The sequence below is a fragment of the Cryptomeria japonica genome, chromosome 9 (assembly GCF_030272615.1).
Source record: "Cryptomeria japonica chromosome 9, Sugi_1.0, whole genome shotgun sequence".
Lineage (NCBI taxonomy): Eukaryota > Viridiplantae > Streptophyta > Pinopsida > Cupressales > Cupressaceae > Cryptomeria > Cryptomeria japonica.
Genome location: NC_081413.1, coordinates 34,962,499 through 34,982,116, shown reverse-complemented (window position 1 = coordinate 34,982,116; position 19,618 = coordinate 34,962,499). Strand labels below are relative to the sequence as shown.

Here is a 19,618-nt window from a genome sequence, read left to right as displayed (position 1 = left end):
AATATATAAACTTATCGATTTTTTAAATTCCATACATCCAAGTTAAGATACGAAAACTTGAAATGATAATCTTCTTCACATGCAATGTTAAAGAAAAGCAAATGGTTATCATTGATAGGACATAAGAATATTAACAATAACACTTGAGATGAATTGAACACACATCCAAAACATTTCTCTATTGCTTTCTTGCTTGAATAGTACTATTCGAGTCCTTCCTACAATAACTACCTTAACCACCTTTATAATTACCTCGAATAATTAACTCACTTTAAGTGTAACAACATGAAATAACTAACTCATTCTGAAATAATAGTTACTTAAAGTAACTACCTAAGTTGAGAACTTAAAATAACTACCGAACTTAATCACTTGGGATAACTACCTTTTTGTAGATAAGTTAGGATTTACCTAACTTTTACAAAGCTAAATTCAAAAGGCTAACTTTAATTACAATAAAGTGACATCAATTAGAAACCTATTACTTTGAAGAAAGAACTCGATGTAAATTTTGTTGAGATGACCTCCATATCTTCATCTGCATCTTTTGTCTTTGTAACCATTTTAGTATCAACTCTTTGTTTACACTGCGAGGTGTAGCTACATACTGAAACATCTACACCTTTGGGGCCGATTCCTTAATGAGATTTAGTCATCTTTTCTTATCATTAAAGTTATGGATCTGATCATGCTTCAAATTGAGCTCACCAACACAACCTCCTGAATACTCTTAGATGTCACAACTTCCACTTAGATTGTAGTTTCTAGCAACTTTGAGCTTGATCTTGTAATCATGTCGCTCCATTCCTTGTGATGATATCTCTTTGAGCTAGTATGTCAACCAACGCTATGATTCCAAATTTTGAATGTATCTTGCCTCAATCGGGCAATGCACTACTATACGATCAAGATACCATGGCGTTGACTTGAAAGCAATTTGTATGGGTTATGGAGCTTGGCTTCATTCCTACCAATTGTATTTTCTTGAAAGTTTCTCGGCTACGTTAATGGACATCCATATTCAAATCTTCTGTGTTGCTACAGACATAAAATATGATGGTCATGTAGCTCGGGTTATAAATGCCTACTGCATGTGCTCAAGAGATTTTTTGAAGCCCTTTTCAATAAAGCTATTTTGTGTATACCTTACCATTTGTTGTGTACCATAAAACCACTTTTGTGTTAACTAATTCTGTCAAACGTTCACATTCTTTCCTTGTGCTCTAACTGGACATCTATATGTTGTCTCAAATCTCTTGTTTCTACTGCAATCATTATGTTTCATTCTTTGATCAACACGGTCTCTTTGAGGCACTCTGTCAAATAGTTCACATGATGCTTTGATGAATGTTGAAGCGCTATTGCAAAACACCCGTTTTGGCAAAGGTGGAAGGATGCTAATAGAGGTTACGGAATTTGGCTTTACACCCGCCAATTGCATCGACTTTAAAATTTATAAAGGATTTTTTTTTTAACAGACCAATTTGTGCATTTCCTGCAATCTTTGCTTATCATGAGACCACATTTCTTTGAAGCATTATATCATAGGTTCAAGCTGCTTGGGCTATGATTCCACATTTTCATGCACGTTTACCATGCTTTTCCAATTATAGTATCTGACAAAATTTTGCCTTTGAAGGTACTTTAGTGCATGACCATACATTGTTGTGAAGACATGAAGAGCATTGGGAAATGGTTGGGAAACATGATATTACTCCTGCAAATTGCATTTATTTGAAAGTTTCGAAATCTTTTTCAACATCTCCATTTTGTGTAGCAACTATTGCATTTCATGGGACAATATGTCGGGTATTCGATTTGAGTGACTCACACACCATTACTATTTGTGCACATTTATGTTCATGTTCCACATCTTAGATCTCAAGCCTATGAACCTTAATTGAATGTCGATATTGTATCCTGGAACTCCCGTTCTTGCTAAAGAATGATTCATAATGTTATCTTTGAGTTAGTTATAATAACTAACTCTTCTTTCACACTTTTATTTTGGAATACAAACTTACCAATATGTTTTTCATCGATGAGACAAATATATGCATCGATATTTTAGTTATGTGAGCCAATTCAAATCGAATCATTATGATAAGGGTATCGCTTTCGATTTGCAAAAATGTCGTAAGTTTCCAATAGAATTGATAATTTGTGAATGATGGTGGCTACTTTATGTCATCAAAATCTTTGAAAACTACAACAACCTATCGATGATGTTAATGAATTGAGCTTTTGGCAACTTAAGAAACTTGAAAAATTCCCCGACAGATGAGTGAGTTATAATAACTAACTTTTCATACTTGTAATGCATCGACATCTTTCAAAACTTGAACAACTCACCGACTAGTGAAGAACTAAGTGGAGTGAATCGATCTCTTTCAAATCTTTGTAAACTGACCCATAAATATCATTTTGATATGCAATTTGATGAAAATATCTATCTTCAACAATTTAACTTCTTTATTTCATTGGAAACTTGGACGTCCTGGGTAATTATGTGAAGTGACAAATCAAGTTTTAATAACCGCTTCATTTGGTACTTGTTGTTATACGTTTGAGAGCCTCCTTAAAAATGCCTATGCATGACATATCGATGAGAATATCTGACAATAATCTCAATTAAATGATATTCTTATGAACACGTTTGCCATTTTTGAGAGCTTTACCATTATGGTATATCATACAATCATGGCATTCCTTGAGAAATACTCGTTATACTACTCACATGCCTAGTTCGTGCCTTTGCATTTCACAGCTAAAACCCAAAGAGCTTGTAGATGATGAAAGATACTTTTAGTGAGGAGCTTATAAATCTAAGGAGTTTGACATGAACATTAAAAATTTTACATGTTAAAAATAGGGCTAACAACTTGAAAATAAAATTAATTTTTTCAGAGTAGCTTGACATGGGATCTAGGTTCCCGCTCAAATTATGTGACCATTGAGGGGGGCAAATTTGGGGCCCAATTAAGAGGCCCAAGACATGGTATGTCATGGTCCTAGAAATCGGGACTCCAAATTGGGGTTTGAATTGGAAATTTGATGAAAATGTGGAATACGTAAGTGGTGTGAGAAGAATCAACAATTCAATTAGGCCTCAGAAGTCAAAGAGCCAAAGTGATGACATATAATAAATACATACATACATACATACATACATACATACAAACAAACAAACAAACATACATACATACATACATACATACACACACATATACATATACATATACATACATGTACATACATACATGCATACATGTATACATATGCATATACATACATACATACATACATGTGTGTATGTGTATGTGTATGTGTATGTGTATGTGTATGTGTGTGTGTGTGTATGTATGTACGCACACACACATATATACACACATTTATATATGTATATATACATGTGTGTATATATATATATATATGTACATATGTATGTATGTAGCATACATACATATGTATATATGTATATATACATACATACATATGTATATACATAGATACATATATATGTACCTATGTATATATATGCACATATATCTATATACATATGTACATACATACATACATATATATCTGCACATATATCTATATACATACATACATACATACACACACACACATGCATGTATGTATGCATGTATGTATGTATGTATGTATATGCATGTATGTATGTACATACATACATACATACATACATACATACATGCATATACATACATACGTATATATATATATATATATATATATATATATATATATATATATATATATATATATATATATATATATATATATATATATGGTGAAAAGTGGAAACAACAATGTTGAAAGACTAAATGAATTCAACCACAAAACCCTAGCCTAACAACAACAAACATCCACCATAACATATGAATATTACCTAAGACAATGCAAATCAAATGAAATCACAAAGATTATACCATCACATGTCCAATAGGGTTTTGATCTCCATTCTTCCTATCTCCATTGATCTTGCTTGATATATTTGCTCTCAGATTTTATATGTGCACAAGAGCTCAACAAAGAACGAAAATGTGGTTGCAAGTAGGATCGCATATGCAAGTTCGAATGCTAGGATGCTTGATTAGAATGTATATGTCCAGGGGGTTTGATAATGAAGAAAGCATCTCCTTATATAGAAGACACAATAAGAAATGGAGGGATAAGATTGAGGTGTAAAAGATAAATGGTCGGCTATGATTAGAGGTTAGGTAGAGGAAATAAGAAAATAATGAGAGGATAGATAGTGTAGGAATAAAGAGATGAATGACATGTGTCATGGGTAGAAAATGTTAATGAATTAATTAAATAAATAAAGATTTATTTAATTAATATAAGAATTAGGTTAAGATAATTAAATAAATAAAGATATTTATTTAATTAGACATGACAATTATAGGTATATATATATGTGTGTGTGTGTGTGTGTGTGTGTGTGTGTGTGTGTGTGTGTGTGTGTGTGTGTGTGTGTGTGTGTGTACATTTTTGTGACATGCTTAAATACACCATTGCTAAATAGGAAATAAGGACAATCACGAAATCCTCAACTATCTAAGCAATTCAAACAGAAAACCAATGAAATAGATGCAAAATGGAATTAAGTTAAGCAATATGAAACTCCCTATTATGCATCATAGCTTCCATTGTTCTTCTTCTCTGTGTGGTATGATGGCTCTCAGATATTGCACTGGCAACTTGCAATTGACACAAAGATTTGAAGTTCGTGATCTAGAGGAATTGTGAGGATTGAATGCTCAATTTGTAGATTTTTGGATGAGATTGCTTGAAAAGGTGGAACAAAATGATCAAGAGGTGGAGCTCAAGTGAGCTCACATATTGATTGATAGTTGAACTGCTGACTTTGAGGTGAAACAAAATAGATTGAATAGATTAATGGAGTTAACTGATTGAGAAAAAGCTAACTGAAAGAAGAAAAAGAATGATTGGAAGAAATAAAGAAGATGACAAAGAGATCTGGAAGATGAAAATAGAGACTGGAGAGATAAATGATTTAATTAATTAATTAATTTAGCATGTGCTTGCACTTTAACTTAGATTTTCAATTTAATCTTTGCATGAAATTTATTCAAATAATTATTTTATTTAATTCAATTTAGCATTTGAATATATTTAGAACTTGACTTTGATTTTCAATTTGGTTTTTGAAATCATGCACATGTATTTGAATTTGATGAAATTAGAAGAATATGAAATTGAAAAAATTAATTAGTTAATTAAATAATTTAAAGAAACTATTTAATTATTTTAGAAATGGACTTTAATTAAATAATAAAGATTATTGAATTTAAAGGATTAAATCACAATTAATTAACTAATAAATATTTAATTAATATTTAGAAAAGGGTTAATGATTAGAGATAGAAATTGAGAATAGAATTATTTAAATAATAAAGATTATTTAAATTGGGGAATTAATTAGACTTAATTAAATAACAAACATTTAATTAATATTTAGAAAATGATTAAAATGATGATAGAATAGAAAATAGAATAATTAGTAAGATGATGAGGAAATATGAAATTAGAAGAATAAGATTAATTAACTTAATTAAATAATTAAAGAATTATTTAATCAATTAGAGGAATAATCAGTACATGATCAATGAGACATTTTTAGGTGTCTACATTTTCCCCTCTTTGAGACAAAGTCGGAATGACAATGTTTCAAAGAAAACGAAAAAATTATGTCGCAGTATGCCTTGGTACCACTGTATAGTGTAAATATGCCCCCTCAGAAAAGGTGGTCGAAAAATTAAAAAATTGAGACCATGTTTTCGATATCAGTGTAATAAGCAATCGTGTGAAGTTTCGGGCAATTTCGAGATCATTTGAGTAGGCTACAAGTTGTTTGAAGCTAGTGGGGACCACAGGTGTCAAGGTGTCAAAAAAACCCTAATTTTGAGCTATAAATAGGTATTTTAGGTTTTCATTTGCTCATTTGGAATTTGGTAAGTTCTTTGTTTTCTCTGCAAATCTTGTGCTTTCTTTTGAGTATTTGATCATCATGGCTAGTTATAGAGCTCGATTGCACTTGTCTAACCGAGTACGTTCATATTAGAGACCTCCTGGGACTGGCGGCATGGTATTTTTCTATTTTTTATTTTATTTTTTGCCTGTTTTTCGTTATTTTTCAAAAAAAATCCAGTGATCAATTTTTGCTTTGCATCACGCAATCGCTTGTCGATTTTTACGAATTCACCTTAACTATACCGCAAACACCTTCACCGTTTCACAATCCCTCATATCATTATGCATTAGTGTATAATGTATCGCATTCATTCATATCATCACGCATAAGTGTTTAGTGTTACGCATTAGCTTATATCATTACGCATTAGCTCTAAATCTCACACAAAAGCTATAAGTGTACCGCATTAGTAGTAACTATCACGCATTCGTTGTATGTGTAAATTTTTGTCATGCGTCTGAATTTTTTTAGTTTTTTCATAATTTGATATCTGATATTTTAAGTTGTTTCTCTTTGCAGGAGAATATTGGAGTGTTATATTGTCGATAGAGCAAACCCAGTGGACTTGATCTTCGTGCTGATTTACTTGATGAGGAGATTGAGCATATCCGACAGCTTGGTTTGTATTATGTTTTACACTTGCCAGAGGTGATGGCCAACAAGGCCATGATTACAGTGCTGATAGAGCGATGGCATTCCAAGACATGTTCTTTCCATCTTCCGACTGGGGAGGCATCCATTACATTAGAGGATGTATGACATATACTGTGTATTCCAATTCATGGTGAGAGAGTTGTGAATGACCATGATGATGGCATTGTTGGATTGTGTGCACTTTTCGAGTGTGAGATACAAGACTTACAGATCAGTGGCCGATATGACATCCCTTGGGCCTGGTTAGATTATGATGACATGACTATTGTACTATGCGGTGTTGTTGGTAGTTTGTTGATACCTAACAAACGAGGTCACGAATTTCCAGTGGGATGGGGCAGAGTGCTCCTTGATATGATTGTTCATTGACGAGTATATGTGTGGGGTCCATGTCTTCTTGCCATGTTGTATTATCAGATGCATGGGATTGTATATCTTGGGTATCGGTCTATCAGTTGTGGTGTGACATTGCTCTAGACTTGGGCATGTGAGCATATTTCTATTTCGAGGCCTGTTACTCATGTTGATTTGCAGCCTGGTGAGCCACATGATTTTAGGTACACAACATGTATCAGACATAGGGGTTTAGGTAACACCTTGTATTGGAGACATTAGTTTGACATACTTCAACATTTTATTTGGAGACCATACTTAGATTGCCCTGGTTGGGCGGATGATGTAGTACACTTGCCTTTTGTGACCTTGTGACGGGCATTTAATTACTATATGAGGGTGGTTTTATGCAAGATGACGACTAATGCTAGACTCTAGACATAGGTATGGTGCATGAAAAACTAGACTAGACTCTATACTGGGGATTCTGACGTGAGACTTGTTGAGTATTTCCGGATTTTTGTAAAGCCATTTTTTCCATGTCTTCTCTTAGACGTTCTGCAAGAATTTCTCTATCAATCCTATGGCCAATTTTATACTCAATATTTATCTCGTACTCGACTCCTATATATTGGGGTGCATTTCTCCTTGAGTCCCAGGCCAAGTTAGCTAGACCTTCAATGATTTCTCGTTGACCGCCATTTGACACTAGATTAGGTTGCTCGAAGGGGAGCAAACCATCACCTGGGAGACCCATTAGGATGCATGCTATGACTTTATAGGATGATTATGTCAATGATGATGGACTAAGACAAATGTATATGAAATCTATATGAAGATGTATATGAGGATGATAATGTGGATGTTAATGAGGACTGTGTAAGGACTAAGGACGATAGTAAGGACGCAAATGAGGACCATGCAAAGACTAAGGATGATAGTAAGGATGTAAATGAGGACTATGCAAAGACTAAAGATGATAGTAAGGATGTAAATGAGGACTATGTAAAGACTAAGGACAATAGTAAGGACGTAAACAAGGACTTCCTATGGTCACAAGTATGTAAAATTTTGAGTTTGTTGGACTGTCTAATGTTTCAAAATGGACTTCGTTCTCAATAATTCTATGTGTAGGACAAGTTTTATGGTTTTTCCAAGTCTGAGAATAATTGTTTGGAGGTAGATATAGCTGACTGAACTGGTTTTTGAAACAATCTCAGAGAATTTAGAGATACGTAGGATAGGGCTTGAAATAGCCCAAAGGACTGACTCAATGCTGGTCTGATACAACGATACATAAAAAAGAACAAAATACAATCTTAGGCCAGAAAGTGGACACCATTCAATGAGGCCCTTACGAAATACCGAGACAAAACGAACATATAGAGAGTCTGGCAGCACTGGCTCCACTCCACAATACAAACTTCTCGAGCATGCCAGTCTCTCTTACCCCCAAAGATCCGAAGATCTTAAAGCCGAGGGATTCCTGTACCATAGTGTAAGGTACATGAAGGGTATCTATGGGGTATGATCCACACTCCCAGAATCACTGAATGTAGGGTTTTGGGCTACTAAGTTGGTTCTTATTATAGGGTTTCAAGGGGTCCCGATCCAACGACGAATTCTTAGAGCAAGCCACTTAAGACTTTAGTTGAGCTTATTGGTGCAGGGAAGACCCCCACATACGTCGAATTCACTCAACACTCTAGCCGCCTGACCAATATATTTATATAGCAGCTCAAAAAACTCGCTCGAAAGGACCTTGGGAGAGATGATATCCCCAACGCATCCCAATTCGAAGCACCTCTGTGGGATGATGAAATACCCAGTCAAAGATACCCCTCACTACGTGGAATAAAATAAAATTAGATGTCGTTGCCACCTCCTTCCTTTCTCCCAAGACCCCGAAGGCGGGTGGAAAGTTAGTTAATACAACAGTAGGTCCACCCCAAACACGATAAAAATTCTTTACATTAAGAAAACCAAATGTGATTTAATCTAATGCAGCCTGATTCACGTTCATTTTGTAGCCCAAATTGAGGTGTTGAATACGCATGTGCATGTCCATTTTAAACACCAAATTGAAATGTGAGGGCATGCATGTCAATTTTTAACTGTTGATGATTTTAAACCCAAATCGAAGTGTTATACATGCATGTCAATTCTAACCAATGTTAATTTTAAGCACCAAAAGCTGAAGTGTGAGATTGTGCATGCATGTCCATTTTAACAATTGTTGATTTTAAGCACCAAAATATGAAGTGTGAGATTATGAGTGCAATTGATCTAATACTAATCCAATCCTTTCTGTAAACTCACCACAGGCTGCAAACAAATGATTAGCAGTAAAATCAAATCAACAGAAAATAGAGAATAAAAAATTGACAGAAACGAATGCGTGATAATACCTGCGTGAATGCGTGACCCTGACAGAGCCAATGCGTGAACATAACATAGCGAATGTGTAATCTTGATAAATTGAATGCTTGACACTAACAGATCTAATGCATAATCTAAACAGGACGATTGCGTGACAGATAGGCAGATAACACAAAAAAATAAAAAATTAAACTAAACTTGATCAGAAACCTACAAAACCAATTGTGAGGCCCTAGCTAAATCTCTCATCATCCATTCAATGTTAATTAGATCATATTTAACTTGATATGAGAGAACTAAGCTGTTATATCTATCAAAGGTTGGTTGATCTTCCCAATCTTGTATCTACTTTTTTGCTTGGAGAACCCTTTGATAGCGTTTGGCATGTCTTCTTTGTTCCTTTGTCCTTCTAGCACCTGAAATCCTGAATTGTACCTTACGTGCCATAAACTGTTAAAACCAAAACATGCAATAAAAATAATATGTTTCCAGATTTACTCAATTTCATGCAGAATTAAACAGATCAGAAAACAGAAAAGGAATGAAGATAAAATTATCAGATTAGAACAATCCAAAATGAATGCGTAACAATATCAGATCGGTTGTGTGATCATGTAAGGTCGATTGCGTGATGGGTTCTGCACGAATGCGTAACCCTGTCTGATTGATTGCGTAGATCTATCTATGCGATTGCGTGATGATGCAACCACGAATGCATGACGAAGAGATATGTCTTGAAATTTGTGCAAAACCTGCAAAAAAGGAAAAAAATCCGTACAATCTGCAAAAAATAACACATAAAACAAAGAAGGTTAATTAGTTGTTGTTCACGTCGGGTTCACCAAAATGTCGCATGCTCAAATAAACCATTGGTAAATAGGAAATAGGGATAATCACAAAATCCTTAACTATCTAAGCAATTCAAACATAAAACCAATGAAATAGATGCAAAATGGAATTAAATTAAGCAATATGAAACTCCCTATTATGCATCATAGCTTCCATTGTTCTTCTTCTCTCTGTGGTAGGATGGCTCTCAGACATTGCACTGACAACCTGCAATTGACACAAAGATTCAAAGTTCGTGATCTAGAGGAATTGTGAGGATTGAATGCTCAATTTATAGATTTTTGGATGAGATTGCTTGAAAAGGTGGAACAAAATGATCAAGAGGTGGAACTCAGGTGAGCTCACATGCTGATTGATAGTTGAACTGCTGACTTTGAGGTGAAATAGAATAGATTGAATAGATTAATGGAGTTAACTGATTGAGAAAAAGCTAACTGAAAGAAGAAAAAGAATGATTGGAAGAAATAAAGAAGATGACAAAGAGAATTGGAAGATGAAAATAGAGACTGGAGAGATAAATGGTTTAATTAATTAATTAATTTAGCATGTGCTTGCACTCTAACTTAGATTTTCAATTTAATCTTTGCATGAAATTTATTCAAATAATTGAATTTATTTAATTCAATTTAGCATTTGAATATATTTAGAACTTGACTTTGATTTTCAATTTGGTTTTTGAAATCATGCACATGTATTTGAATTTGATGAAATCAGAAGAATACAAAATTAAATGAAATTAAAAAAATTAATTAGTTAATTAAACAATTTACAGAAACTATTTAATTAAATAATAAAGATTATTTAATTTAAAGAATTAAATCACAATTAATTAAATAATAAATATTTAATTAATATTTAGAAAAGAGTTAATGATTAGATGATTAGAGATAGAAATTGAGAATTGAATTATTTAAATAACAAAGATCATTTGAATTGGAGAATTAATTAGACTTAATTAAATAACAAACATTTAACTAATATTTAGAAAATGATTAAAATGATGATAGAATAGAAAATAGAATAATTAGTAAGATGATGAGGAAATATGAAATTAGAAGAATACGATTAATTAACTTAATTAAATAATTATTTAATCAATTAGAGGAATAATCAGTACATGATCAATGAGACATTTTTAGGTGTCTACAGTTCCTTTATAAAATGTTCTTGAAAATTGGACTATCCTAGCTCCAAATAGGCCTAATTAGGCTTGCTTCACTCGATCACGAGAAGGTTTTCACACTCTAGGCCCCAAACCTTCATAAAAATGGCTCAAACATGTCCCAAATGGTCTTTCTATGCTTCCCAAACCAATTCCTACACTTTTCTAATGGATTTTAATCAAAACCCAACTCTTGGCTATCTTCTCATACCAAAAGCAAGTGGTTTCTAGCCTAGGGTATCACCAAAATTGCACCAAACTCACTCCCCCACTCCTGCAACTTTGTAGAAACAAAAAAAAATTAAAAAATCTATTTCACCAAGTTCCATCAAATTCCATTAGGTGGAATGGGAGTTACAACATTTTTTTTTGTGCTCAAACCTTCTTACCTAGGGTTTCAAGACAATTTTTAGAAAAATGGCTATAAAATGCTCAAATCTTAATGAAATTGAGTGAAACTAGATTTAATAGAAAGTATATTCACTCCTCTATCCAACCCAACCAAGTTTAGATCGTTATCTAATCGTACATGGCCATACAACGGTCTACAACAACAAAAAATATTTTAAATTATAGTCAAACTGTGGTACTTGTATTGCAAATTCTTCAAATACAAGTCCCCCAGTTTTGGGATCGATTTCCTAGGTCATATTTTATCATTTACAAGCATAACCCAACAGTTTTTTCAACTACCGTTTGAATTCCAACCGTTCAACTTCCACTAGATGACAAAATTACATGACAACATTTTTTGACAATATGATAACTTTTACAATGTTTGACATATGATCCAAAAATGACCTTCTAAGACCTAGACCGGACTCAAACAAGTTCAACATAGTCTATTAGACCTCATTACATGATTAAACACCATCTAAAACAAAGATTTACAAAATGGCCTCATGGAGGCATGAACTCAACCAAGTGCTCTTGCACTAATCATGTTGATGCCACCACCAACATATTTGTGAATATTCCTCCATGCTAGCAAAAAATCTAGCTCAAGTTGAAAAAGCCTAATTGTTGAAATATTTAGAGGAATCTCCAAGATTCTTTGCTCAATTCATTAAAAAAAGAGGAATATTCCTTTGGGGCCGCCTGTCATGGATGATGCCTAACCAAACATGTGTAGGTCATATGGCCTTCATTGAGATGACTTACATAAGTAGTAAAAAGTGCTTTAGAATTTTTTATTTATTATTATTTTACATTTTCTTTAAAGAATTAAAAAAAAAAAAAAAGGCAACTTCATTTTTTTGACACACGAATTAATAGTGACTTGGTACAATCCATGTGCTAGTATACATTTTGATGCATGAATTTCAAGGCCCACTCAAGAATTGCCCTAGTTTTTCCAATCACCAATTTTGGCATTTGGATAAGCTATTTTTAGGCTTCAAGGCCTTCTAAATGCAATGACAAGGTCCTTTTTGCTGTAGAAAGCACTATTTTTGCATTAAATGTTGATTTTCCTCAAATTTTGTGTCTTAAAAGCACCCAAAAAATGATCTTCTTAGGTTTTGATGAAACAACAATCGATCCTTATACTTTTGGATGCCCTGAATCCAACAATGATGCACATTTCACTCCAAGATGAGTCAATTTTTCTTCCAAGGTTGAATCTCTTAAAATTTGGATAGGAAGTAACAAATCTAGTACTTTAATACCATGTTGGACTTGATAGTTAATCCCACAGCTCCCAAAAATCACCTACAACCAAAACACCTATCACATTCGAAGAGAAGAAACCATGATTGTATGCTTTGAAACTTTGAGAGAGAATTGATCCAAGAAATCATGAAAGATATGTTTGAGTTGATTTATCGGATAAATGTGGATTGATTACAATAAATGTTTATGAAATCATAAAGATAAAACCCTAGATCTAAACCTAGGTGAGGAATAAATTAGAGCATGAAAAGTGTCTAAATCATTTGAATTAAGAGAACTTGACCTATAATTAGCTCAATCTAATAATAGAAAATCACTCCTAAATTTAGCATAAGTGTGATAACGTAATAAGGGACCCAAGTAACCAATGATTGATTAATTAATTACTAATGTGATTACTTCATTACTCTAACACTTATTATAATGCCCATTATAGAAACCACTCCCATACATTCATCATCCACCTTAATTTTATCCTTTTCATGTCCTAGGGCAATCCTACAAGCTTGGGAATGATCTTACACCAATTTTAAAATTCAAATTCAAACTTTGACCTAACCTCACCCATTCCTTTCCTTCTAGAACCAATTAAACACATTTTTGTATGATTATTGCTACGTCTTGTATTTGAAGACATTCAATCGTATTCATTTAGATCATTCATAAATCAAGTAATTACTTGCAAAAGCATATAAGTGACACACAATTGGAGCACTTAAAGTAACTTAAATTTACATAATCATCTAAGAAGCATCTACACATTTGGAACTCTGTTTTCTTTAAGCATTCACACAATTATAGGTTGGTCTTTGTTGGGATTAACCTAGGAGAACATATACCCCAACAATAGACAACTCAAAAAGATATTTTGAAATACCAATAGTTCTCAAGTTGAGGTGTCAATAAGAAATTAGACAAACTAAGAAATGAGAGTATGTACAAAAGTAACATAGACTTGTAAGCTTCGTCCATTATAAAGACAATAGATTTTTCTAAATTTGAGACTATGGGCTTCAACCCTAGCTCACCCGGTCGTGGATCATAACTTAAGGCGTGGGTATGCTCCCCATGGTCTTGAGTTCGAGTCCTCGACTGTGTTAACTCTATGTGTGTTGCTACCTTGTGAGCGGGTCATACACACTGGGGGATTGCATACCTTTCTCAAACTCATTTAATTTCTGTAATTGATGTTTAATACTTCAATTAGAAATTATAATTAATATTTAATACTTCAATTTCCTAATAAATTTGCCAATAACTTTCTTATATAAAGTAGTTTGGGTTCTTATTTCTTACATTGATTAATTAATCTAAATAATGCATTTAGAGAAAAGATAATTTTCCTTCTCAAATAAAAATAAAATTTGAACTTTTAGGAATAGCATTTTGTCATGTCATAAAAAATAATTATCTGGGGAAAAGCACGAATCTAGTTCTCAGCAAAATAGGATGAGAAGTTGAATCGCTTCTCCAAGCAAAGGACCATTTCATTCAAACACAATTTACTGCGTTCTCATTTGTCAGTCTCCTAAACGTGGAGCTACTCTACCCAATCAGACGACTCACCTTTTTCTCACATTGTGGGAGCTCGCTATCGTACTTCGAGCTCATTTAACACGCCCGAAGGTTAAGACAAACTAAGAAATGAGAGTATGTACAAAAGTAACATAGACTTGTAAGCTTCGTCCATTATAAAGACAATAGATTTTTCTAAATTTGAGACTATGGGCTTCGGCCCTAGCTCACCCGACAGTGGATCACAACTTAAGGCGTGGGTATGCTCCCCATGGTCTTGAGTTCGAGTCCCCAACTGTGTTAACTCTGTGTGTGTTGCTACCTTGTGAGCGGATCGTACACACTGGGGGATTGCATACCTTTCTCAAACTCATTTAATTTATGTAATTAATGTTTAATACTTCAATTAGAAATTATAATTAATATTTAATACTTCAATTTCCTAATAAATCTGCCAATAACTTTCTTATATAAAGTAGTTTAGGTTCTTATTTCTTACATTGATTAATTAATCTAAATAATGCATTTAGAGAAAAGATAATTTTCCTTCTCAAATAAAAATAAAATTTGAACATTTAGGAATAGCATTTTGTCATGTCATAAAAAACAATTATCCGGGGAAAAGCATGAATCCAGTTCTCAACAAAATAGGATGAGAAGTTGAATCGCTTCTCCAAGCAAAGGACCATTTCATTCAAACACTATTTACTGTGTTCTCACTTGTTAGTCTCCTAAACGTGGTGCTACTCTACCCAATCAGACGGCTCACTTTTTTCTCACATTGTGGGAGCTCGCTATCGTACTTCGAGCTCATTTAACACGCCCAGAGGTTAAGACAAACTAAGAAATGAGAGTATGTACAAAAGTAACATAGACTTGTAAGCTTTGTCCATTATAAAGACAATAGATTTTTCTAAATTTGAGACTATGGGCTTCGACCCTAGCTCACCCGGTCGTGGATCGTAACTTAAGGCGTGGGTATGCTCCCCATGGTCTTGAGTTCGAGTCCTCGACTGTGTTAACTCTGTGTGTGTTGCTACCCTGTGAGCGGGTCGTACACACTGGGGGATTGCATACCTTTCTCAAACTCATTTAATTTTTGTAATTAATGTTTAATACTTCAATTAGAAATTATAATTAATATTTAATACTTCAATTTCCTAATAAATTTGCCAATAACTTTCTTATATAAAGTAGTTTAGGTTCTTATTTCTTACATTGATTAATTAATCTAAATGATGCATTTAGAGAAAAGATAATTTTCCTTCTCAAATAAAAATAAAATTTGAACATTTAGGAATAGCATTTTGTCATGTCATAAAAAATAATTATCTGGGGAAAAGGATGAATCCAATTCTCAACAAAATAGGATGAGAAGTTGAATCGCTTCTCCAAGCAAAGGACCATTTCATTCAAACACTATTTACTGTGTTCTCATTTGTTCGTCTCCTAAACGTGGTGCTACTCTACCCAATCAGACGGCTCACTTTTTTCTCACATCGTGGGAGCTCGCTATTGTACTTCGAGCTCATTTAACATGCCCGGAGGTTAAGACAAACTAAGAAATGAGAGTATGTACAAAAGTAACATAGACTTGTAAGCTTCGTCTATTATAAAGACAATAGATTTTTCTAAATTTGAGACTATGGGCTTCGGCCCTAGCTCACTCAGTCGTGGATCGCAACTTAAGGCGTGGGTATGCTCCCCATGGTCTTGAGTTCGAGTCCACGACTGTGTTAACTCTGTGTTTGTTGCTACCTTGTGAGTGGGTTGTACACACTGGGGGATTACATACCTTTCTCAAACTCATTTAATTTCTATAATTAATGTTTAATACTTCAATTAGAAATTATAATTAATATTTAATACTTCAATTTCCTAATAAATTTGCCAATAACTTTCTTATATAAAGTAGTTTAGGTTCTTATTTCTTACATTGATTAATTAATCTAAATAATGCATTTAGAGAAAAGATAATTTTCCTTCTCAAATAAAAACAAAATTTGAACATTTAGGAATAGCATTTTGTCATGTCATAAAAAATAATTATCTGGGGAAAAGCGCGAATCCGGTTCTCAACAAAATAGGATGAGAAGTTGAATCGCTTCTCCAAGCAAAGGACCATTTCATTCAAACACTATTTACCGTGTTCTCATTTGTTAGTCTCCTAAATGTGGCGCTACTCTACCCAATCAGTCGACTCACTTTTTTCTCACATTGTGGGAGCTCGCTATCATACTTCGAGCTCATTTAACACGCCCGAAGGTTAAGACAAACTAAGAAATGAGAGTATGTACAAAAGTAACATAGACTTGTAAGCTTCGTCCATTATAAAGACAATAGATTTTTCTAAATTTGAGACTATGGGCTTCAGCCCTAGCTCACCTGATCGTAGATCGCAACTTAAGGTGTGGGTATGCTCCCAATTTAATTTCTATAATTAATGTTTAATACTTCAATTAGAAATTATAATTAATATTTATTACTTCAATTTCCTAATAAATTTGTCAATAACTTTCTTATATAAAGTAGTTTAGGTTCTTATTTCTTACATTGATTAAATAATCTAAATAATGCATTTAAAGAAAAGATAATTTTCCTTCTCAAATAAAAATAAAATTTGAACATTTAAGAATAGCATTTTATCATGTCATAAAAAAAATTATCTGGGAAAGCGCGATTCCAGTTCTCAACAAAATACGATGAGAAGTTGAATCGCTTCTCCAAGCAAAGGACCATTTCATTCAAACACTATTTACCGTGTTCTCATTTGTTAGTCTCCTAAACGTGGCGCTACTCTACCCAATCGGACGGCTCACTTTTTTCTCACATTGTGGGAGCTCGCTATCGTACTTCGAGCTCATTTAACACGCCCGGAGGTTAAGACAAAATTTGTTTGAAGCGGTGCTCTACATGATATGCGGTTAACGTTTCATTTTCTGAGATCTCATCAGGAAAAATAAAATCAATCAAAATCACAACAAATTTTCTGCAGGTACTCTTTTCGATTTTTTATTTTCAATGTATTTATTTGCATCGGCTCATTATTTGACTGTAATTGATTTAAAATAGATAGCAATGCCATTTTTTTTGACAGAAATCTATAATAAATTGGTGTGTAAGAGTTTGAAAGCTTAATTTAAGGGAAACGAAAAGAAAATCAAAAGTTACATAAGGGTTTGAAAAACTGGGAGGAAAGGGTTTGACAATTTCAAGGGAAATGAAAAATTCTGCAAGATTTTGACAACGTAGGGAGATCAATTTCTTTGTAAGGGTTTGGAAGCTCGAAATAGGGAAGATATGGTCTGACAGGGCTTGTAAAAGATTAATATTCCATAAACATTAATTGGCTGTAGTTTAACACTTAAGTAACTTTGATAGCTTCAATTTATTACGAAAAGTGTTAGACCATAATATTACTTGTAAATTGATATTCGTATGTATAAATTTGTTTAGGAAATTTGGTTATCAATACCATTTTTATTAGAAGATCTAGCAAATGAACAGGTCTGCTGGAGCAGGACATTATTGAGCAGCACTTCAAAAAAGTGTAATTTATATATGTTTTTTTAATGAGGAAATTTAGTTATTAATGCCATTTTTAGTAGGAGATCTATTAAATGAAATTTATATTGGAATTTAAGAAATTTAAAAAGGGAATCGAAGGGTATTCAAAAGTATGATAGCCTGAGTAAGGGAAATGAAACTCTCTGCAAGCCTAGGGAATAATTTTTTCTGAGGGTTTGGAAGCATAAGGAAATGGAAAACTTTGTAATTGTTTGAAAGGATATAAATCGTGAAGCACCAATGTTATTGGAAAGGTTAATGGAGGAATGAGTTAGCGTTTGCTAGTGTTTCAGAATCTGAAGTTTTGTAAGGGGTCTTACCTTTTCTGAATCTTTTGTTCTTTAGGTTTTGGAGTGATCATCAATTAGGTTTCGGAGTCCAGACTTGTGATCTACTACACAGATGGGTCGGGGAAGGGGAAGAAGAAGGCACGGCAATGGAAGTGGATCAGGGAAAGGAGAAGATATGGTAGAAGAATTTGGAGAGCCGTCGGGGGGCAGGCACAGGGGAGCTTCTCATCATCGTCTCAGGAATAATAGACATGGAATTGGTGGCTTCAGACGGGGTGGCTATTCTGGTCAAAGCTTATTTGTGGAGGGAGGAGCTTTAGCAGAGTGGCAGCCTCTCGGCAATTCAAGAGGTGACATTTTTGATTTTAAAATTATTTCCTTTTTCAGTTTCTATCTGTTGCTCTTTCTAGTGTCATTATTTATAAAGAAAAACATAATTTCAAAACTAAGAATCAATTCACACAATATATAGAATAAGATTTTTGGACACTTTTTCAATGAGACTTTGGGAAAAAAGATTTTGTAAGGTGTGTAACTTAAATGAAGAAAAAGATGAAAAGCATTTCCTTCTAGACTGCTCACTCTATAGTGATATCAGGCATGATAACACATATTTGCTATCTTAAATCAAGATGATGGAACCGAACAAACATTGGAATTTTTATTTTAATCTACGTGCTCATAGAAACAACCTTCAAAACAAGTTAACACTCTTTAATGTAGGCTTTCTAAAACTGCACACTAATAGCGATCTTCTAAATTTGGTGTAGGATTGGTCTTACAGATCAAATTTTGCCAAAAGAATGTTGAATTCATCTATCTTACATGTGCAGGCAACTTTTCTTATTTTTCCAATTACTAATCGTTTCCTATTTGTAAAGATTTTGATTTGCTCTGCTTTTTGATTAGTTACTTTTATCATTTTAAAATTTTCATTTGTTTTATAATATTTTTAATAAAAATTTAATTCCAATATTTTCTCTGTTTTTTGATTAGCTATTGCTTTTACCATTTTTAAAATTTGATTTGTTTTATTTTATAAAAATTTGATAGCAAAGCTCATTTCTTGCATACTCTCTTGTGGAAGGCTATCTTTGTTTTTGCAATTGATCCTGGAGTGTTTAGCTAATCTTCGGCTCCTATATTGCCAACTCTTTACTTGTCAAATGGTTTTTC

At 33.4% G+C, this 19,618-nt stretch overlaps 1 protein-coding gene across 3 annotated transcripts in view; it reads left to right on the top strand.

The window, feature by feature from the left end:
* The first annotated feature begins 17,286 nt into the window (after positions 1-17,286).
* Positions 17,287-19,618, top strand: part of LOC131045282 (uncharacterized) — a 96,313-nt gene continuing 93,981 nt past the window's right edge. Inside the window, exons 1-3 of one of the 3 annotated variants that reach the window (XM_057978842.2) lie at positions 17,287-17,580; positions 18,093-18,135; positions 18,498-18,792. In XM_057978842.2, coding sequence (XP_057834825.1) covers positions 18,555-18,792 — 238 coding nt within the window. In that variant the 5' untranslated portion in view covers positions 17,287-17,580; positions 18,093-18,135; positions 18,498-18,554. Of the gene's footprint in view, positions 17,581-18,041; positions 18,136-18,497; positions 18,793-19,618 lie in introns of all 3 variants that reach the window. The other 2 variants (XM_057978841.2, XM_057978840.2) reach the window with 2 other exon arrangements.